A 24,269-nucleotide genomic window follows, 5' to 3' on the forward strand; every position below is an offset into this window, starting at 1 on the left:
GTTTCTTCGGATTAAATAGAGTCAATAGTCTAATACATAGATTTCAATAGCATGAAATTCACCTTTTATTTGTACCGGCATGTTCTGTGAATTCCTTGCTTTATATTTTGTACAAGTTTATGTAACACATTTCACTCATATGAGTATATAGAATGGGGGTTAAAATACTATATATCAAAGGGGAATTATCTGGAGTTCATACTTTCGAATGGAATTTTCAAAACAAACAAATAAGCTCAAGGTTAATTTTTCAAAACTCGGCATTTTTGCTGTCACCAAGGGAGATTACTGCGTAGGAGGTTTACAGACATAAAGGATATTTTAATAGTACCGTGTAACCTTCATCTATATCAATCGGAACACCTCGGCGTTTCTATCTCGGAGATGGCCGAGTTGTTATGATTGAGTTGGTATTTAAAATCAAAACGATAAGCAGGGCTATTATAATTCAAGGTTTCATGATCAATTAAAGTGTCAAGTTTTATAAAACAAACTAAACTTCATATTTTATCATGCAACGTGGAAACTATTGAAAGCATTATTCTGCAATTTATGAACTAGTCCCTAAGTTGGAATATTTCTAAAGTAATATCAAATATAGTCGGCGCCCTTCTGGGCGCCGACTAATAATAATAAGAAGGCGAATTCGCGTCATCGGTAGAAATAGCGATTGACTCACGAACATCCCTCAATTCTGCATATTATGATCGTCAAAAATCCCACGAATATTTACTTCGTTAAATATGGCCGCGTTACGTATATAGGAAATGGCAATTAATGTATACTCGTAAAATAAGTACCGTTTTTTGTGCTGTGATATTTAATATTTGTTCTCGTATTAGCAATTTGTTAATTTTGCTAAAACACAAACTATTTCGTTCTTATTTTGCTCAATAAAGTGAATTATGTAACTTCTGACATCGTTTCGCTGTAGTAGCCTCATGCGATCTCGACGGATACGTGTTTACACACCGAACTCGGCGAGATATAGGTCACCAGAAAAACGTCCTATCATAATACCCACTATTTATTTAACTCAAATGCATGCATACTTTTGAATGTATCGTCATGTTTCAAACATTCATAGATTATATATATTTTTCTAACTTTGCCAATTTACTTCAGTTTCTGCACAGTCATACTGTATCATGTTTTGGGACATTATCAATTTCTTGTGATAACAAATGGAAAATGTGTGTTTTGCTCAAAGTTTAATTATATGGAACACATATATGCACTTTTTTGTTAAAAAAGCAACATTATGTTCTTTGTTTGACAAAGATTTCTTGCCATAATACAGAAGCTGTTTATTGTACAACGAATGCTAATCACTGCTCATAATACTAAATTAACAATGAATAATTATTCGTATACAACTTTTTTATATACTGGTATTTAGTACAATATTGACAGGAAATGTTCTTCTGTCTCATTTTCTGAGCTTTTGTTTTGTTTTGAAAGTTCTCTGAAAACAGCTCTAGTTAAATTACACTTCTAGTATATAATTAAATAATTGTACAATTGCTCATTTGGAAAAGTTGAACAAATAATTCTTACAATTGCAAGCTAACGGCATGTAGGAGGACCATATACCAGACAGATGATTGCAAATGAAAACTATTCCTTTAGCAGGTGCAACACATCAGGGTCGGCATAAGTTATCCTGATTAGAATCAAAGCGGAAGTCCCGAACTGGAAGAGGAAGAAGAGGATCATGAAGATGCGGTCCACGACCTTTGCCAACTTCCGCCACTCTTCCATCCCCAGCGACTCCCGCTGTTTCTCCTCCATGTGATTGTGTATCTTATCCAAATAGTCCAACTGCTTCTTTAGAAGGGACATCACCTCCGAAGATGTGTCGAAGTCAAACTTGACGTCACTGTGGTCGGAGAGTGCGGACGCCATGCCGGTGCAGCACTCGGCGTCAATGGGCCCGATGTGGCTCGAATTGTCGTCTCTTGTCGACATTCTGTGGAAACCTTGGTTCTCAAACGCCTTTGAACATCTCTGCAAGAAATTTATTTTAAGAACTTTTCGTGAATTTTGTTCCGCAATTTAAGAACATTGAAAGTACATTAACATCTACACTCCTAATGAAAGCGACACATTGGCAAAGAAAAGCTGGTCGGATACATTAAGGCATATTACTATTTACTTCAGGTACATACGCTTGCTAATCAAATACTAGGCCAAACCGGTGTCGAGTTATTGTGAGAAAAAGATTCAAAACACACATTGACTGTGTGGCCTGGACTTCCGTTTTTGTTCTGATATTTGCCACATATCAGACACTGTATCAATAGGGGCATAAAGGACTGAAGTTCCATGCTCCTAAATGCGTTTTGCGGTCTTCCATCCAACGAACCATCGCACCGAGTGATGCTTGTCAATGCACATAACCCTTTTCTTCGAAAATATTATAAAATATAAAACCATCATGTTACCTTCATTTTATCGTACTGTGGGAGCTTGTCAGTTTCCTTAACAAGAAGGATCCTTCCGAAACCATCGAAGAAGACGAGGCGGACCCATGGCGGCAACCGCTTACCGAACAGCCCCTTGTAGTGCATATTGAGCACTGTGACAGTCATCAGGCACGATAGTGACACCAGACCCATCGCGCACGCGAAATAAATGCCTGGATATGAAGAGTCACATTGGATATAATATGTTCGGTGAGCGCAATTTAATTGCTAAAATGAAGTGCGAACATGTAACAAATGAATTATAACAATTTATTATGGCGTTTAATGTATACCTACATCACAGTCATATTGTGCCACGTTTTATCACGTCATGTTTAGATAAATATATAAAGATTGACCTATGTAAGGAAAGGTCTCCGAGTCCGCCGGCATGATTTCGGACGTCACGAGGAGGAAGACGGCCAGGGAGAGGAGCACGGTAATCTCGAGGGACACCTTTTCCCCGGAGTCCGGCGGCAACAGGAAACCAAGGAACGCCATTGTCGAGATAAGCGTACAGGGGAATATCAGGTTCAGCACATAAAATAGCGGCTTTCGGCGAATCTGCACATAAAACCTAAAGTCGGGGTACGGCTCCGGACAACACTGGTATATGACCTCCTTCCGGTCAGTATGTACACCTAAAAAACGGACGAAACATGCTTTATTATTGATTCTTAACGTACAAACAACTTGTCACGTTGAATTTAGTTTACTTCATCAGTATCATAGATAAAACAAAGGGGTCTCAGATGGCTCAACTGAAATAAGGAACTCTGGCAATGGCATTTGTATGGTGTTCATGAACTATTTCTATGGTTTCTTTTTCCTGTGACAAAACCTTTAATCAAATTTTACTTAGGTTTGATAAATGCAATCATTGTTTTGCTACGATAGAAATTAAACCTTCTATTAAGTTCCCAAATTTATCCTTTGAGCTGACCCGTTGATCTAGTTCATTAGCCACATGGCCCATTTTCGTAGACCTTGATGAACTGCAAATAATCATGTTTAGCTTTTATGTCGGTCAGATGAAAATGACATCCTTTTAATGTTTCCTTGATTCAACCTGTTGACCTATTTTGACCCCGCACAGCCCATTTCCGAGCTTGACATCGATTACATAAAGATTAAATAAGTTAATGAAAATATAAAAAAAATGAAACATGACCTATATTCGAACTTGAACTAGATTTAATAAGGACAATAAATTTGATAAGGATCACTTAAACAAATCCGAGATCTTAAATATAAATAGAATCTGTAAATAAATGAAGGTGCTAGAGTGGAAACATGATATCGCCTTTTTTATAAATAAAGGGCTATAACTCGATGAGCCAGACTTTGCTAATTGACAAACTTGGACAAGATCTGACGGTTATACATTTTCATTCTATATATGATAAGGATTCGTGAAGGGATGACGGTGCAAGAGTGTTGATGATGTTCGATATGATATTTTCCATAAATCAAGGTCAATTACTCTTGGCCGACTGGTCAGACATAGCTCATTATCAAACTTCACCAAGATATTGGGCCCGAATCCATTGTGCCCACGCTTGGATAAAATTGGTTCAGATATATGAATGCTAGATTGGGAACAACCAAATTGTTGACTACGGACGACGGACAAACGGCGATAACAACAGTTCACCTCTTCTTGATCAAGTGAGCTATAAAAAACCCCGAAACGTTCGACCAAAATCAATCTCTTCTATTAACATAAGCACATATACCTATGATATCCCATTCGCCGTTAGAAATAAAATAAGAGGTGTCGGCCGCCGGGTTCTTTCCTGTCAGGTTGAGATCCCAGCCATGGTATGACCATGAACCAAACTGCAATTTACCTGAAAAAAAAACAACACATTACGAATTAAAGATTAAAATGTTACATTAATATGTGTACTGCTTCTTTACTCGGGTTAAACATTGTGTTTCCTCTACTTTTTTGATTCACAAAAACATTTTAGTGTTTACGTCTATGTCTCTACCAATTGGATGGCCGACGGATTCTGATTAAAAAACTACCTTATTCCTATTACGTTATTAAATTGTATTATTAAGTGCACTCTGTCAAGTATAGAGGCATTCGCACCAACACTTAGTCAGTTATTACCATATCTTTCCATTACGAAACAATTCATTCGTCAGCGCGCCGAGTCAATGAATTAGTTAAGCAAAATTTAAACAAGTTATATTTACAATTAAGTTTATCTGATATATTCAAATGCTAAGCGCTGCTGACAAATCAAACCCTCGTTTCACAGCCCGGTGCGGACTTGTTTAGAAGACCAAAAACAAAGTAATAACTATTCGCGCCAAGTCTTGAATGAAAGTTTAGGTGTCCAACAGATCTGACTTACCCGTCAATATAACCATAGCATCTAGCGAGTTTGTTTGTAAAGGTACATTTCTCAAACAATGTGAAAGTGACAAAAGGCAACAGGAATCTTAACATAGTACCTTATACAAATTTTATTATCACTGAACTGAGCTACATGGTAACAAGACATAGCGCATGAAGAAAAATATGATTAGAGGTTATACAATCGGAATGCACGTGTAACTGTATCTCGTAATGTTAACCAATATGTTATTTGAGTGAAAAAAGCATGAAAAATGCAGCCTAAAAGAGCTGAAAAGAGTCCTTGTGTCATGGATACCAGAACATCATATTCGAATTGTAAATTTACTATTTTATCAAAATTCTATTGCTTAAATGTGTTAACTAACAATACAAAAAATAGTTAACAAACAAATACACCATGTGTCTTCTCACGAAATTTAACACATAATTTTCATGACACACGTTGTATTTCCGGATCACCCAAAGCTAGAAAAGGTAATACAGGGTTGTGAATTATAATGCCTGTATTTAGTGCTTGTCATGGCAACACGACTGCTATAGAAAATGTGTTTTAACACCTTCTATTGGCAAAAGGATATGAAAGGTTATACTTGAGCAATATAAAGCACCAACTCACACAATCTGTTCAAATTAAAATTGAAGTGTAAGAAAGTCTGTTAAATTGGGAATACATATATTGTTGAGATGACAACAATATACGGCAAATATGATATTCAGTCCTTTTTCTTCGCGTAAGAATAAAAAACGCTGTAAGTGAAAACTGTATAACACATTAAATGCATCAAAACTGAAGTTGAAGATTCAGAACAAGGCAGTATGGAATCCAATTGGCGGGTGTTTTCGAAAATGGCTGATATTCGACTAAAGTATCGAATACAAAACGAGTCTAGGTGAAAATATGTTCAGAGTTTTAACATTAGTTGGGTCTAAATTCAAGCTTTTCCCATTTTTCTGAGTCAAATGAGTTTAACATGATAATGCATTAAAATGAGAAGGTCTTTTTACAACAACCTTTATTGTGCCCCAAAATGCTATTCAGCCGAGGTACGCCCATAAACCGGTGAATTTAGAAAACCGATACGATAGCTATATGAAGAACCTACAAAAGTAAGTTTAATCCATTAATACATTATCCCCGTTCAATGGTTCTGAGTCAACGCCAACGACACAGAACAGAAAATGCAAACATTCACAAACAAAAAACACGGAACAACAACACACAACTCCACAGACAACACACATCATATATGAATATACTTATTTTCCATGACCGAGAGTGTAAGATAGGTTATTCCCAACCCGAGCGTAGGGTGTTCTGCGGAAACTAGGTTTACCAAGTATCCACAAAACACCCAGCGCGAGGGTTGGGATAAACATATATTACACGGGCGGCTATGGTAGATGCCACACATCACATCTCAGTTAAAAAAGTAATGTTAGGATGTATTTTATCGCTGGAACTCTATTGTGCGTAGTGAAACTAATGTGCGTATAGATATGTGATATTTGCGGTTGTCATGGATATGGGCGCAGTGATTCCGATTATGTAAATAAATAGTCCCTAACCATAACCCTAACCCTAATCGTTCTTTAAATAGTTCTAAGGAGAGTGCAGCATTATTTCTTGAATGCAGCGAGAAAACTGTTCATGCTCCCATTTGAAGCGAGAAATAATTGATTTGGATTTTAAATAATGCCACAATACAAGGTTTCCTAGATGGTACAAACGACAGTCTTCAACAAGGGAGGTAATTGTGTGAAGACAATAAAAACGAGTTCCATACGGGTACTTGCTTTATTTTTGCCCGTGGTGGATCTACAAGCGACCAGAATACAAATAAAAGCTCGGACGTGTTGCCACAGGTTTCAAAGTTACATTCGAGTCTAAACGTTGACTAAGAAATATTTCTTTAAATGTGCAGTTGTAGGTTGAGTTGGTCTCTTTACTCTTTTGTACATGCCATTTTAAGCGTGTACCTTGTCCACGTACCTGGGTGTATTGCACAAAAATCAACACGTATACATGTTCGTACAATTTTCAATTTGCAATGTCCTTTTTATCAAAAAGATATATAAGTAACCCAATGAAGCCATTTAGGAGTGAGAGTGGTCTAGTGGTGTAGGTGTCCGCCTCTTACTAACTATGTTATAGGTTCGTGCTCAACCAATGTTACGTTTAACTGGCTTCTCAAAATAGACACGAGTGTAATGACCTTCAGGTAAAGTCATAGCATACTTACATCAATGCATGTGTAAAATATACTCACAGATTTGCGTGTCAAATGGGAAGTAAGTGACGTCCACCTTACAGAGACTACGGATGACGGACGGGAAGTTGTAGTAGACGTCTCCGTTTGGGTATATGTTAGGTCGGTATTGTTGCAGGCCGCCTAGCGCGTTCTGAGCACTTCCGGGGTGTCAGGAAGTGAAAGGAAAGGTGAGATAATTGTCAGGTGATTCTACTTGTCAGCTACAACGTGTAAGTAATGTACTGCGACAATCATGAACTGTCATCAAATACACCGGACATTGATAATTATTTAAGGCAATTATCTGTATTGAGAACATAATCACAATTATCGCTTCGGTATCAAAGGCCACAACAAGCACTACTAGTATTATACAAAACTTTCCGTTAGAGGTACCTACTTATCATAGAGCGTGATGTCGGGTACCCAGACTCTCCGGTAGGGCACAGCGATGTTCTTGATCCCCGTCTCCGTCGCGTTCCACGTCAACTGGCAGTCGTTCCATACCTTGGCGCAATGCATATACGAGAATGAAGAGCCTTGCATAACCGACTGGACCTTAGCAGTATATAATAAGGCGACTGGGGGCATTGCGGTATAGAGTTAGGCGATTGTGGTCCTAGCGGTATATAATAAGACGACTGGGGACCTATCGGTTTAGAGTTAGGCGACTGGGGTCCTAAAAGTATAGAGTTAGGCGACCGGGGTCCTAGCAGTTCATAGTAAGTCGACTGTGGCCTAGTGGTGTAGAGTTAGGCGACTGGGGCATAGTGGTGTAGACTTAGGCGACTGGGGCCTAGTGATGTAGAGTTAAGCGACTGAGGCCCTGCGGCATATAGTTAGGCGACTGGGGTCCTAGCGGTATAGAGTTAGGAGACTGGGGCCTAGCGGCATACAGTTAGGCGACTAGGGTCCTAGCGGTATAGAGTTAGGAGACTGGGGCCTAGCGGCATACAGTTAGGCGACTAGGGTCCTAACGGTATAGAGGTAGGAGATCGGGGCCTAGCGGCATGTAGTTAGGTGACTGGAGTACTATCAGTGTAGAGTTAGGCGACTGGGGTCCTAGCGATATAGAGTTAGGAGATTGGGGCCTAGCAGCATATAGTTAGGCGACTAGGGTCCTAGCGGTACAGAGTTAGGAAACTGGGGCCTAGCGGCATATAGTTAGGCGACTGGGGTTATAGCGGTATGGAGTAAGGAGACTAGGGTCATAGCGGTATGGAGTTAGGAGACTAGGGTCATAGCGGTATGGAGTTAGGAGACTAGGGTCATAGCGGTATGGAGTTAGGAGACTAGGGCCTAGCGGTATAGAGTTAGGAAACTGGGGCCTAGCAGGATAGAGTTAGGAAACTGAGGCCTTAGCGGCATATATATAATAGTTCACTGGCACCGGATTTTCAAACTCAGTCATTTTTTTAAAAATCAAAAAAAAAATCTTATAATTCCTTACTAAAAATTATAATACCGAATATGTGAAAAAATATTGAAAAATATTTTTTTTTAATATGCATATTATGCAGTATAAAGTTCAATATTTTTTCACATATTCGGTATTATAAATTTTAGTAAGGAATTATAAGATTTTTTTAGTTTAAAAAAAAATGATTGAGTTTGAAAATCCGGCGCCAGTGATATAATTACGCGAGAGTGGTCCTAGCGGTATAGAGTTAGGAAACTGGTGTCTAGCGGTATAGAGTTCGGCGAACAGGCGACTTGTAGCATATAGTTAGGCAACTGAGGTCCTAGCGGTATAGAGTTAGGATACTGGGGCCTATCAGTGTAGAGTTAGGAGAATGGGTCCTAGCGGTAAATAGTTACGGAACTGGGGCCTAGCGGCATATAGTTAGCGATTTGGGTACTAGCAGTATAGAATTAGGAAACTGGGGCCTAGTGTTGTAGAGTTTGGCGACTGGGGCCTAGGAGCATATTGGACAGTGGATAGTGAAACGTAGCCCCGCTCCAATGCGGCCATGATTGTTTTTTACAATTCAACATTCGGTAAAGGAATTTGATACAGGGTAACCTAAGAAACAGTTCTGTGAAATTATGTTCGAATCGGGCCAGCGGATTCTGAGAAGAAGATTTTAAAGTTTTTTTTCCTTTAGGTAAGCATGGAAACCAGAGTTCTACATGGAACCAAATTTTAAAGGAATCTGGAAGAGGACATTCCTGCATGTTTTGTTGATATTGAGGTTTAAGTGGAGAAGTTATTTCAGGGAAAATGTTAATCTCGAAAGGACAGACGACGACGGACGACGGACAATCAACCTTCATTAATAGCTCACGTTAAAAGTATATTTTCCGTATTCGTCACTGCCATCTGGTAGCGACAAAGCAGATAACTTTCTGTCATATACAGTTTATCGACAAACCACATAGTTGCATTGTGTTATTATTAAAACACCTTTACGAGAACAATGACATGTGTGCTAACACCGTGTGGTATTTCTTCTTTTACGTGTAGAAATAATTCTTGTGTGGTCTAAACAATTTTTAGTTCAGTATTACATTGACAGTTTCACACTTCATGAGTTCACATATTATTCATGCCTTCCTCATTAAAAAAGGTGTTATGTATATATAGGTTCAAACATAATATGTTCTATAACATGTTTGTTTTATGATATGTTCCATATTTATTAGGGATGCAAACGAATATTCGATCAAACGTTTGGTATTCGAATGTCAAAATCGGTATTTGAATATTCGAAAAAAAATCAATAAAAATAATAAAAAACCTTTTACCTACAACACTTTTGTTGTTTATAAACTGTGTTTGTCTTGTTGTTACAACGATTGGCCCCTAATGCCAGAAGTGTGAATGTGACACGTGCCATATGTCATTTTGGGACATATCGTCTGGCACTATAAAAAGTCCCCTACTTTTACAATAACCGGGTGTCCGCCCGGTTAGCTCAATCGGTAGAGCGTTGGACTGTGAATCGGACAACACGGGTTCGATTCCCGGGCGGACCAGGTTACTTCTGTTGTGATTAGTTATGAAATCCTTTCTACGACTATTCTCCCTGTACCACTGCCCCTTCCTTTCAGAGGTGAAGGCACCTAGTACTGGTTAACCGCCTAATAGTCTGCCCAGGATAGGTGTGCGGTGGTTGAACTGTCACTCTGGGACCCTTCAATGTGCTCACGCCGGGACCCGGAGTATAAACTACTAACACCACCACCAATAACCGGGTAGGAATCAGATTTAACACCAGTGTGTTCTCTTGGCTGCAAATTAAGCTGTGCAACATAGCTCAAATCGCCGTGATGATATGAAGGCCATGTGCTGCAATAATGTTGTTACATGTATGTGCTTTAAACGGTATTCCATGTATCGATAGAATGTTCGTGCTTTGAAATTTAAATGTATTGTTTAGCGTTTTAGAACATATTTCCTCTATTGTTGTACAATAGATGAGTCAAATCAACATATGTTTTTGTTTTAATGTTTTACTAGGTCCCGAGTTGGTTTTGGGTTTTCCATAGTTATATTTAGTAAATTTAGAGGTCAATCTCAGAACGAGGCTGCTTGTCCTACGGAAAGAGCCTCCATCGGCGCATAACGCTATTTGACATAAAATCCATCTGATTTCACATTGTTTACAAATATAAAGGCAGTGGAATTTAAATTATTCGATTTTGTTGTTTGTTTGTTTATAATGTATTGCCTTTTTCTTCCTGAAAATGTAGATTTTCAAAGGTTCATTTGGGTAAATCAGGGTCCGCTCCGCGTTCTGTCTACTGCAAAGTAGGGTAAAATGCCCCAGCTATGAATTTGGCGAATAATAATAGTAGTTAACTACATCTTCTGAAATATGTATTTCGGTAATCGAATACTCAAATATTCGATCGAGGGAATTACCGAATATTCGAATATCAATTTTGCTATTCGTTTACATCCCTATTATTTATGTCTTGCAATTCAGTAACAGTCTCATTGTTAAATTGTTGATTGTTAAAATATGTCAATATGCATCTTAAAGCTGATTTGTTGTAAACGTTCCTAATTTGTGACTTATAGGCCCAAAGGGCTTGTTTTTATCTGTTCGAGGTTTTATATTGACATGTTTTGTTCTGTATATAACAATATAACAATAATTAACAATTACTTACTTACTTACTTACTATCTAATTACAAATGTATCACGGTGTTTGGTACAAAAAAAAAATCACGCGTCTCGATTGACTCTCTCACATAAAACTATATTTCCATGTTACAAATGAAAAGACAATATAAAAACTCTTTTTGACAATAATGGTGGTATTTGGAATGGTGCTGGTCGTATATCGTTTTAATTCTTCTACCCTGCCTCTACACACAGTTGAAACGTTAAGTACTTGAAGAAATGATCACTACGGGAATGGTACTAGGAGTTCACTCAAATGTGTCGACCACTAAATGAATGTTACCAGGAATTCACTCAAATGTACCGATCACTAAATGAATCTTACCAGGAATTCACTCAATTGTGCCGCTCACTACAGGAATCTTACCAGGAATTCACTCAAATGTGCCGATCACTTCAGGAATCTTACCAGGAATTCACTCAAAGGTGCTCATCACTACATTAATCTTACCAGGAATTCACTCAATTGTGCCGATAACTACACGAATCTTACCAGGAATTCACTCAAATGTGTTGATCACTTCAGGAATCTTACCAGGAATTCACTCAAAAGTGCTAATCACTTCATGAATTTTACCAGGAATTCACTCAAAAGTGCTAATCATTTCAGGAATCTTACCAGGAGTTCACTCAAATGTGTTGATCACTACAGGAATCTTACCAGGAATTCACTCAAATGTGTCGATCACTTCAAAAATCTTACCAGGAGTTCACTCAAATGTGCCGATCACTTCAGGAATCTTACCAGGAATTCACTCAAATGTGTTGATCACTACAGTAATCGTACCGGGAGTTCACTCAAAGGTGCTGATCACTAAAGTAATCTTTTCAGAAATTCGCTCATATGTGTTGATTACTAAAGTTATATTTTTAGGAATTTACTCATATGTGCCGATCACTTCAGGAATCTTACCAGGAATTCACTCAAATGTGTCGATCACTACAGGAATCTTACCAGGAGTTCACTCAAATGTGCCGATCACTTCAGGAATCTTACCAGGAATTCACTCAAATGTGTTGATCACTACAGTAATCGTACCAGGAGTTCACTCAAAGGTGCTGATCACTAAAGTAATCTTTTCAGAAATTCGCTCATATGTGTTGATCACTAAAGTTATATTTTTAGGAATTTACTCATATGTGTTGATCACTACAGGAATCTTACAAGGAATTCACTCAAATTTGCCGATCACTACATGAATCTTACCAGGAATTCACTCAAAGGTGCTGATCACTAAAGTTATATTTTTAGGAATTTTCTCATATGTGTTGATCACTACAGGAATTTTACCAGGAATTCACTGATATGTGCCGATCACTACAGGAATTTTACCAGGAATTCACTCAAATGTGTCGATCACTTCAGAAATCTTACCAGGAATGCACTCAAATGTGCCGATCATTACATGAATCTTACCAGGAATTCACTCAAAGGTGCCGATCACTTCAGAAATCTTACCAGGAATGCACTCAAATGTGCCGATCACTACAGGAATCTTACCAGGAATTCACTCAAAGGTGCCGATCACTTCAGAAATCTTACCAGGAATGCACTCAAATGTGCCGATCACTACAGGAATCTTACCAGGAATTCACTCAAATGTGCCGATCACTACAGGAATTTTACCAGGAATTCACTCAAATGTGTCGATCACTTCAGAAATCTTACCAGGAATTCACTCAAATGTGCCGATCACTACAGGAATCTTACCAGGAATGCACTCAAATGTGCCGATCACTACTTGAATCTTACCAGGAATTCACTCAAATGTGTCGATCACTTCAGAAATCTTACCAGGAATTCACTCAAAGGTGCCGATCACTACAGGAATATTACCAGGAATTCACTCAAAGGTGCTGATCACTACAGGAATTTTACCAGGAATTCACTGATATGTGCCGATCACTACATGAATATTACCAGAAATTAACTCAAAGGTGCTGATCACTACAGGAATATTACCAGAAATTAACTCGAAGGTGCTGATCACTACAGGAATATTACCAGGAATTAACTCATATGTGCCGATCACTACAGGAATCTTACCAGGAATTCACTCATATGTGCTGATCACGTGATCATGCATAAGGACTTCAGGTAAGACTTAGTTAAGAGTTATGAAACTGCAATAACCAGCTTTATTTTCAGTCCAGTATATTTCTAACTATGATAATACAATTCCAATTGCGTCTTTTCGATATGTCAGATATATGTTTCATTTCGTATATAAACGTCATTTAAGAACGTCAGTTCCATGAAATTGATTCGTATTGACATTTATATTGTAAAAAAAATAATTTAAAATGCCATCACCAGTCAACAATGAGTAAATTTGAAAAAGATGATCATATTACGAATAATTCATTATTTATATATGATTACCCGCGGTCTTCTAAATTTCATCGGTTTCGCATATACGTTGGAAACAATAGAATTACAGGTGGTCCTTAGCAAAGTTTGAGTAGTATATCACAGCTGAATATCAACACCACGGCAAATGATACAACGCCGCCAAAATGAAAAAAAAAAACATATGATAATAGTATTGTTGGATTGATTGTTTTATTGTTATACTGCAGGAGATAACTCACCATTCTGACCCACGTGTTCGTCTCCAGGATCTGCATAGGCTCATTCTGGAAAACAGACATTGGACAAAACAATAAAAGAACCTGCAAACAAGCCAGATTTACTATAGTCAGAAACGACATGCTTAAGGAGCAACGTATATATAATGCAAAAACAATTTACTGATTACAAAATGAGTTCATATATAGTAATGTTGTAACCGTGTATGTCTTAAATCTAAATTAAAACAAATAGTTTCTGTAGCGTAAGCGTTGACATACTAATTGAGTAGACAGTACTCACACGCAAACACAACCAAAAATTGTTAAGTATATGAACCATTATATTTATGACTCGATCTACTGACCAGTTCGATAATCTGCCGAACAGCGAGTCCGATCTGAACCTGGACGGTGTCTTGAGGGTTACAGCGAGGCAGCACCTCGGATGAGTAGCCCTCGAACAACTTATCCATCAGGTCCGTAAGGGGATAACATCGTGTCGGCGGGACTGGCATGTTGATATAAAACGAACAGACATACAAATACACGCCGGTGTAATGCAACAAATCTACGTGCCATCCTACAAAATAATAATAACCCGCCATCTTGTATGAAAATTAGCCACACATATGAAAGACTACTACTACTACTACCACCACCTCCACCACCACCACCACAACCACCACCACCACCACTACCACCACCACCACCACCACCTCTACAGCAACTACTACTACTAAAAAACGTATATAGTACACAACTTCTGTCTATCAGAACTTCGATCTGAGTTTCCTGTTATGCGATACAAAAGGTTTTATTAAGTAATAAACAAAACATTTTATCTAATGGTTTTAATTGGTTTAAACTTTTAAATAGACCATTAACATGATTTATTTTCTCACTATAAATGGAATGAAACATTTTGTACTCTTATTTGTTCATTGTTTATTTCCCATCGGTCAAATTAATAAAAACATTGGCTATGCATATTATTTATTCAATAATTCGTCATGTTTTAGTCATACAATGAGATTATTTTCTCTAAAAGTGTCAACTCTAAATGGCCCTGAGCCAATAAACAAATACACAGGAAATTGACCCCTGCTGTGACACCTGTAAGGAATAAACAGGTAAAAGTTCAACTATATTTTGGCATTAATCTACATTGTTTATCTTGTTATGGAGTTATTAAGCGCTTCTACATATCTCTTGCCATATTTCTTTTCTAGTCTTAACAGACTGCTCTATAGCCAAGCAAAGGTTTACAAGCAGGATATTTTTGAAAGACCGTTCAGTGCTGGAACACATGGCATATTCTTGCCAACATCTTATTTTCAAAAAGTTTGCGATTTTGGTTAAAAATCTTTAGACAGAAACATTCACTTTGCGTAAAAAATACTTGATTCGACCTTATCAACCATCTCTTCTCTTCTGTGTTGTGTGCGCTTTAATAGCGCAGTATAGAAGGCTCTTTTGGCTCAAGACCACAGTTATCTGCCCCCCGTTGACCAAGATCCGGATGTGAATACAGAAAAAAAGAGTGCTTGTGTTCAAGTATCAATATTTTATTAAAATTGAAAGAAAAAGAAGCAAAAAATGTTCTTTTAGCAGAGAACTTGACTGAATTTGACACTCTATTGCAGAAATTGATAGTTTTCAATGTAAATATTGGAAAAATCATAGCTTGTGGAAGTCTGAAAATTAGTTGTTTGTAGCCGATTGACTCCCTGGCGGAAGGGTTATGTATTTGAACTCAATTTTGACAGTCGGGTCAATGGTCAACATGGTGTTTTCTTGTGATTATATTTTGTGTCTTGAATTGTTCTAGAGATGCCATGTCCTTGTTTTTCAATTGGGGTGTGTATAAAGTCAAAAGCCAGGTTAGTGTCTATATGAAACATATAGTAAAAATAACTGTGGTCTCACGCCTTTTGACGAGTGATGATTTCCAAAGATCGGTTCTAGTTTTAGTAAATTCGGTTACTGCGTATTTGCCTGAAGTTCAAGCATGTTGAGCACCTGTAAAGTTAAATACAGCTGTGCGACACCAGTCGATAAACTTTTAAAAGCCATTAATTTGTGTACATTTGTCCATGCACGATTAAAAGCCACGCATTTTGGTGCATTTGTCTTATGCACGTTTCAAAAGCCCTGCATTTTGGTACATTTGTCCATGCACGTTTAAAAGTGATGCATTTTGGTACATTTGTCCATGCACGTTTAAAAGTGATGCATTTTGGTACATTTGTCCATGCACGTTTAAAAGTGATGCATTTTGGTAAATTTGTCCATGCACGTTTAAAAGTGATGCATTTTGGTACATTTGTCGATGCAAGTTTAAAAGTGATGCATTTTGGTACATTTGTCCATGCTCGTTTAAAAGCCATGCATTTTGGTACATTTGTCCATGCTCGTTTAAAAGCCATGCATTTTGGTACATTTGTCCATGCTCGTTTAAAAGCCATGCATTTGGGTACATTTGTCCATGCACGTTTAAAAGTCATGCATTTTGGTACATTTGTCCATGCACGATTAAAAGCCACGCATTTTGGTGCATTTGTACTATGCACGTTTCAAAAGCCCTGCATTTTGGTACATATGTCCATGCGCGTTTATAAAGCCACGCATTTTGGTATATTTGTCCATGCACGTTTAAAAGCCATCCATTTTGGTTCATTTATCTATGCACGTTTATAAAGCCATGCATTTTGGTAGATTTGTCCATGCACGTTTAAAAGCCATTCATTTTGGTTCATTTGTTCATGCACGTTTATAAGGCCATGCATTTTGGTAGATTTGTCCATGCACGTTTAAAAGCCATTCATTTTGGTTCATTTGTCCATGCACGTTTATAAAGCCATGCATTTTGGTAGATTTGTCCATGCACGTTTAAAAGCCATGCATTTTGGTAGATTTGTCCATGCTCGTTTAAAAGCCATTCATTTTGGTTCATTTGTCCATGCACGTCTATAAAGCCCTGCATTTTGGTACATTTGTTCATGCACGTATAAAAGCCATGCATTTTGGTACATATGTCCATGGGGTACATTAGTAGTTGCACCTTTAAAAGGCATTTTTGTGGGTACGTTAGTCGATCACTTTTTAAAGGCTTTTTTGGGGGTACGTTAGTCAATCACCTTTAAAAGGCATTTTTGTGGGTACGTGAGTCGATTCACTTTTAAAAGGCATTTTTGTGGGTACGTTAGTCGATCACTTTTAAAAGGCATTTTTGGGGGTACGTTAGTCGATCACTTTTAAAAGGCTTTTTTGGGGGTACGTGAGTCGATTCACTATTAAAAGCCATTTATTAGGGTAGATAAGTCGATGCATTTTAAAAAGTAAAATATTTTGGTAGAAGGGAATCATACAGCTCATCTAAGACTCACCTTATTAGAACATTGCCTTGCCAAAATTTGTAAAAATCCATAAAAGTTTTCCATTAGTTGTTATTTATATATACTATATAGCATTATGTGTTTAATCTTTGTTGTACGAGACTAAACTGTTTTACGTAAGCTGTACAGACCGTTTTTACGGCGTAAAAATATGACCGGGTGTCTTGATTCGCCATGGACGATATGCCAGATATTTGAAACAAAGCTGGACCGAGATTCACGAACATGGACTTTCGTTATAGTCAGAAAATATGATCTCAGGCTCATTTCATGGGTGCGCAAATATAAGCCAAACATAGGCCATCTGTCATCACGCCACTGAACAGGTGTGTCTGATGATTGCATTCAATTATGTAAAAGCATTTAGAGATGTATTACCAATATGCTGTTTAATCGTACATTTAAGCGTATTGTTGATAGATATTGGTACATGTGAGGCTGCATTTCAGTAAAGTCTGGGCATACCATGATGATGTACGGTCGTCCCCAACTAACACCAGAACCATATAGATTTATAAATAAAACAGCGAAATATTCTTATGCCTAAATTCTGCTGCGAGAGCGTAATAAAAGGGAATTCTTCTATAAACTGACAAAGACCTAAGAGCAAGTAATGTTTTGTGTTCAAAAGTTCAAATAAAGAAATTCTGCGACAACCCATTTTGAGCATAACCCTGATCTGAATAAAGCATCAGCTATATAATATGTTTACGATCGTTTGATCAAAATGAATCACGTAATATGGACATTTTTTTATTTTGCAGTAATGAGCTTTCGTTTATAAAGTTAATACACACGTTATACTTAAATTAAATACTAATGTCTAATTATTATAAAGATATCCAATTATTAAAATATAATTAATGCAAATACAAATTGATGCAGTTCTTATTACATGTAATGCTATTGGGAACATCTTCAAAATGGAAGATATCATTCATTTATTCTCAATTAACGATAAACTCTCTTTAAAACCACATCATAATAGTGTTTTGCATATGTTTATAAAGACACCGACAACACTAAAAACATGACAATTCCTAGACTGTTTTTCTTTAAAATGTAAATGTCTTATTTGGCAATGCGCGGCGTTTTTTATATCCTTGAAATTGTTAAATATAACAAGATATACAAACACTAAACGGAGATAAAGTCGGTACTCTTTCAACAAAGAGGAAATAACGAAATAAAAGGAATTGGCAAATGAAAATTTATGTGCAAATGGAAAAATAAATTAGAAACCTACCTAGTAAAACAAGCATAATTATCGCAACCAACAACGCCATTCTTGGCGTAAACGAGATACTGCGCCAAGAGACAGTGTGCGAACGTGAAGGCCTTTTGAAATATAAGCAGCAGCAAATCCAGAATGCCTTATATAAGCAGACAAATTGATGCGGTGAAACAAATTTATTATGCAGCAGCATCATAAATATGAGCAAAATGATTTTCTGATCCAGCTGATACGGCGAGAGCCTGAACATGTCGCACATCAGTATATCGTTTCTTTATCTAATTGGATGACCGATCATTTTACTTGTTGTATTCCTATTAAGAATTTAAGGACGCACAATCAAATGATAAAACGATTCTATTTAGCATGAAGTTTTGCTGTTCGTAGTAATCTGTTATTAAGAGGACGGCAACCTAAAAGTTTCACATCTTCTCTAGAGAATTTCCGAATGCTTTTCCGAATTGTCCCGATGTAATTATTAATTAGGTCAGAAATAATGGCTTGTTAATCCTCTGCTCAATACATTTGTTGATTTTCCTTGTGGCATAGCATAGTACCAAATTTACTTTCTATCTTTATTGGATTATTAAAAATTAGGGTTATGCGTAAGGAAAAGAGTGTGCATAGTTTTGGCCTTAAAAGATCAATATTCAACTTTTCGCTTTTTTATGAAACTTCACTATTTCTGTGTGTAAATCGTATCAAATTAAAACTAATTTGGTGTTGAAGTTTTATTCCAAATCTTTTAGGGGTCTCCAGAAATAGCCATACTCACATTCGAAATCGACTTTTTGCAACGAAAAGAGGGAAAACAGAAATTGTACAAATTTTCATAAACGGTCTTTCTTAACATCATTAACTGAATGAACTGAATGAAATGTTAAATAAATGGCATTAAAAGTCAATGCGCTTCCATATTGTTTTTCCGAAAATACCAAAAATATAACACGAAATTCCATACTTAAACGCTGTAAACGGTTATAATTATGACATCTACTGTTGGAATGCAAAAATGGTAATATGTCATTTTTTGGTAGTTTTATAAACACCCTAAACACAATTAAATGTTATAGAAGACAAAATATCTATATATTTAATAGTGAATTGCACGCTCAATAACAATGACTTCAAGTGTTTCAATAACACGAGGCTCGGTTTCAACACATTAAGCACAACATTGGCAAACTAGATTCTCAACTGGCAAATTTAAGCCTCGCCCAATGGCAAGTAAAATAGGGGCTACACAACAGCAAATGCAACTCTATGTCTTTGTGGCAGAATCGTTGTACAATGCTTTCAGTACAATAGTCATATCTAAACTGTCAATAGGTTCTCAATTGGTTTCTACCAGCATGTCTTGCAGAATTTGGTCTTGAAAGAGTATCTTTCCCATCATTGATTTACAAATCTACATGACAGCACTGTTAACCTTATCGAATAGCTTATTCTTAGACGTATAAACTTGAAAGTTATAAAACACTTCAAGATCTAAATCCTTTAACTTTTCCCAGACGTTGTACACTCTTTGTGGCAGAATCATTGTACACCCCGTTGTTACTTTTCACTCATGGAGCACCAACAGTCCAGTGTTGTCAATTTCTCTATAAATACAGTTCAAATTCATTTTACCATGTCTGTGCCGCATGCTACAAACAGTTTTATACTGTTTGACAAGAGGTTGTTGCCAAACTGTATCACCAACTACTGCGGCAGATGAAGTGTATTTTCCAAGACCCAAGAAGAAGCGAAGAGCTCTATTCTCTACTGCATTTATACAAACATAAGACTTAACGCACCAGATAACTGATGCATAAAAGATTACAAATCACACCGTAGAGTTAATTTTACTACATACAGGAAAGGATATACCTCCCATACTTTTATATATAGCAATAAGGAAACCAAGCGATCGCCTTTATTGAATTATTAAAATCTATGAGTTCAGTAAGTAAAAATCCAAAATAAGAGTACTTCGACAGTATTTAACATATAATTTCCATAAACCAATACTACACAGTCAAATACAATGTAATTTTACATTCTGAGGAAATATTTTTACATAAAAATTAAAAAAGGACTTAGATTGATATAATTGTTTTCAACGGTGCATGTGAATAAACGTATTATGAACTTTCAGTTCCCAGGAACTAAATTCTTTAGATAATTAGAAATATGTAAACTATCGAAAGACAAATAGATGCCGTCTGTCTCTTCTTCTTTCAATGTACATGGGTAGTCATATAAAAACGTTTAAAGAACTAAATGTAAATAAACAGTTTGGATAAAATGGCCAACTTGGTTAATGTTAACCGCTGGACAACTATAACCAGCGGTTAGATCTTACAAACGTTTATACAATTGCCTTCTCTTTCGGCAATGACATACATGTGTAGTGGTCTCTGATCAGCTATGCAGGATCTAATAAGCTCAGCCTACCAGCTAGTAGTCAGCGAATACAATTCACGTATTATGTGCATGTATTTCAAGAATTGTAATTAGTTTTTGTTAAACGGTTGTACAGAATACACCTATAGCATGAATCCTGTTTCGGGTATGACCCACCCCTTTACATACACAATGGTCTGTTATTCAATGTTCTTATTATACCTACCACAAAACAGTACAACATGTAACATGGAAAGAATACCATACCATACTTACAAAATAATGCATTTATTGAAAATATCAATTACTGATAATATTGTAGCTGTGCATGTTAAAAGTCGAAAACACAAACATATTAAACGATTGGTGAATGATAAAAGATTTACTGTGATCTTCTATAGTCTCATATGGTGGATATACCACGGTTTATGCACCTTTCTTTCAAAGTAAACTTGGTACCCTTCATAAGAACCATTAATTTTGACATTTATTAATCCTTTTTTTGTATCAATTGTGGTAAATTTCATTTGGGAGTAAGACTGCATTTTTAACTGTTGTATTAATGAGTAATAATGGAATACTTAAAAACAATTTTATTGTATGTTGCCTAACAGTTTTTTCAGGATTATTCACCAATATGCACTGTGTGATATTTCTTTAAATGTTTTATATAGGACACCAAGAACCTTAAAGGAAGTGCAGACAGCAGATTATGTTGAGGCCACTGCTGCCAAGAAGTCAGAGAAGAAGTTCTTTGATGCAGCAACAAATGTGCTGACTTTACTGAGTGAAAACATTATGTAAATATATACTATTCAATCTAAGTGTCAAATATTTTAACTGCAGTTATTTTATTTTTATGCATGTTCTTATTCACTAAAAATGTAAAGATCTGTACATTTTTGTCCTTTTTATGGAAATAATTCAAATTATATGATGCAGCCAATTGTACCATGCCATATAACTCTAAATTCAAAAATAGATCACATACACTGTAACTACAATTTCACACATTCAACAAAGTATCACAGTATCGTTCATAAAGTGTTATAAAATGCCATGAACTAGAGAAACTCAATTCAGACACAAGCATTCAGTTTTATCAAACGTGGTCACCACTATTGTTAAAATAAATACATACACAGGGTCATTGATAAAAGACACTTATTTATATCGATTTAAACAATCTGGTGGAAAATGATGATCATGAAAGTGGCCTCCATCCTTGTCAAATGACCCTGGTCAACTGTAAATAGAGTAAAACAGTGGTAGTGTTCAGTAGCAGTAATAAATACTTCCAGCATTGTCTGCATTTCTGGCCTTAAAATTTAATGAAAAATATACATGCAACACAGAAAAATGTCAGTGTATCTTAATTACAGACCCATATTATAATTGTGTTGTAGTTGTTGCAGTTCATATCTGCTGCAGATATAAAGCATATAGTTTCCTGTAAGAAGTTTGTAAAATGTATGACTTTTTGATGATACATGTGTTGTTTAATTTAATAATTTTTAATTATCAGGGCCAATATGAAACTTGTAAATCTTTAATTTGTAACAAAGTTCAAAAGGTCTTTTTAAACTAATAACAACTGTTATACATGTTAGAAATAAGTTGTTGGTAAGTTATTGGAAATGTAATGCCTTAATGTTTTAAAATTGCAAAAGGAAGCCAGTATAAAAATAGTCAAACCTGAAGTATTGCATTGTAATGTACTCCCGAACTGCCTTTCCAGACATGTCATCATCATGGCTCAGAACGGTAGGGGGCTGCTGGTCATTCTCGGGAGGAAATTCCCGGGTTCTCCCCACAACTTTGCAAGGTTGTGTAGCACAACACAACATACCACAATCTTACTTACTTACTTTCAGTGGCTTCATCCGGATCTGTTTTAATCATCATCATCATCATCATCATCATCATCACCACCACCACCATCACCACCATCATCATTATAACAAACATACATAAGCAGCTTGCAGCAACAATGGTAACTTAGCTGCCTTAATTCTTGGGTATCATAATGAAATATTAATCCAAATTGAAATAAAAGAAATAAGAAGGATAAAATTCAGCAGTAATAGGAATGTTTTGCACAAGTGCATGCGACATTACCTGGGTGCAGGTATGGGGTAAGCATGTAAGGCTAGCAAGGGTAGGCACTGTCCCCTAGCAGTATGCCATCTTCAAGGCCTGGAAATGAAGTATATTCATGTAAATACAATTTCTATGTTTTAAGTACATTTAATTAAATTTATTTCCATGAAACAGACTTCATGAATGTGACATATGCCTTATTTATATTCAATAACAATTATCATGATGATGTGTCTCCATGAAGTGGAACAATTCCGAGGTCCTGAATACATGGGCATCGTGCGTACTGCCCGGCTAGATGGCATTTATGCTTGTAAATACACCTGCGAAACACAAACAATACATTATCATATGTCACAGAATTTCTTTCTTTCAAGATTACCATACTGTAAATTGTACATAGTACTTAAACAATAGTACAATGCAAATACCCCATGTGGTGCCCCTATCATTTATAGAAAAATACTATATATAGCTGTTGAAAAATATTACATGGAATTCAGTAAAAATTACGTCACAACCTCTACACGTTTACATCAGTTGAAAAAATAAATTGATTGTTGTAGACTGTAGTGGCGATTCCTGGGAAATTTTGTAGGCATCGCCACTACATCATCTTACGAATACTATTCAAACATGGATTTATAAGAATAAAAAAGGGTACTATATTTTATATCATTCTTACTGCAATAAAGTTGCTTTTGTTATTCAGAACGAAATTCATTATACAGTACAATGAAAATTTCGTTACCTCTATGGTCGCAGCTGGCTTGCACATTAATAATGTTTTCTATTGACATACTGCTCCTCGTCCTCACTGGGCGTTTGTATTCTAACGTGCGTTCCGTCTACCGCTGATATCACAGACGGGAATCCCCTTATGGCATGAATTCCAGTCTTAGTCCTGTGTCGATGTCTGTCTGTCGTCAGAAATTGAATCGCGCTGTCCTTCAGGTCAAAAATACAGTCGGTCACTGCAGTAACAACCCCTGAAATCGTGGCAACATCTACCCCAAATGTATCACATTTTACTTGTAAAAAAATCCATATAGCGTAAAAACGTAAAGCAATCATAATCTGTTGCCGTGGTGTCAAGGGTTGATTTCTGCGAGTAGGTCGCTCAAGTCTGTGGCCTATCAGTCGTTCCAATATGTCTATGTTGTGCGGAGTGAATCTATACCGTTTACGTACTTCCTCGTCGTTGTATTCGTCCATTTGTCTACATATCCTGCGAAATTGTCGAGGTCGCCTAGCGTTCACTATGTCAAGGTCGGCCATCTTTGTTTTGGTTAAATCAGCTAACCAAACTCTTCGAGTTCGGTTAAATTTTGTCCAAAAGTTAGCCGAATCACGCGCTGGCTAGGATAAC

At 36.8% G+C, this 24,269-nt stretch overlaps 1 protein-coding gene and 1 pseudogene across 1 annotated transcript; both read right to left on the reverse strand.

Annotated features, from left to right (window-relative positions):
• Positions 1-1,617: 1,617 nt before the first annotated feature.
• LOC128226336 (neuronal acetylcholine receptor subunit alpha-10-like) lies at positions 1,618-14,301 on the reverse strand. Its single transcript, XM_052936218.1, has 8 exons — positions 14,152-14,301; positions 13,808-13,852; positions 7,486-7,592; positions 7,104-7,243; positions 4,202-4,315; positions 2,825-3,106; positions 2,445-2,638; positions 1,618-2,007 (listed from the first exon to the last, which is right to left on the reverse strand). The coding sequence occupies exons 1-8, from the start codon at positions 14,299-14,301 to the stop codon at positions 1,618-1,620; spliced, it is 1,422 nt and encodes a 473-aa protein (XP_052792178.1).
• Positions 14,302-21,510: 7,209 nt separating this feature from the next.
• LOC128226337 (putative nuclease HARBI1) lies at positions 21,511-24,178 on the reverse strand (annotated as a pseudogene).
• Between the last annotated feature and the right edge of the window lie 91 nt (positions 24,179-24,269).

This window comes from Mya arenaria, chromosome 3 (assembly GCF_026914265.1).
Source record: "Mya arenaria isolate MELC-2E11 chromosome 3, ASM2691426v1".
Classification (NCBI taxonomy): domain Eukaryota; kingdom Metazoa; phylum Mollusca; class Bivalvia; order Myida; family Myidae; genus Mya; species Mya arenaria.

Coding starts and splice junctions, on each gene's coding strand:
- LOC128226336 (XM_052936218.1), bottom strand. CDS start 14,301: ATGCCAGTCCCGCCGACACGATGTTATCCCCTTACGGACCTGATGGAT. Junction 13,853..14,151: donor TTCGGCAGATTATCGAACTG/GTCAGTAGATCG, acceptor TCTGTTTTCCAG/AATGAGCCTATGCAGATCCT. Junction 2,639..2,824: donor GGAGACCTTTCCTTACATAG/GTCAATCTTTAT, acceptor CTTCATATCCAG/GCATTTATTTCGCGTGCGCG.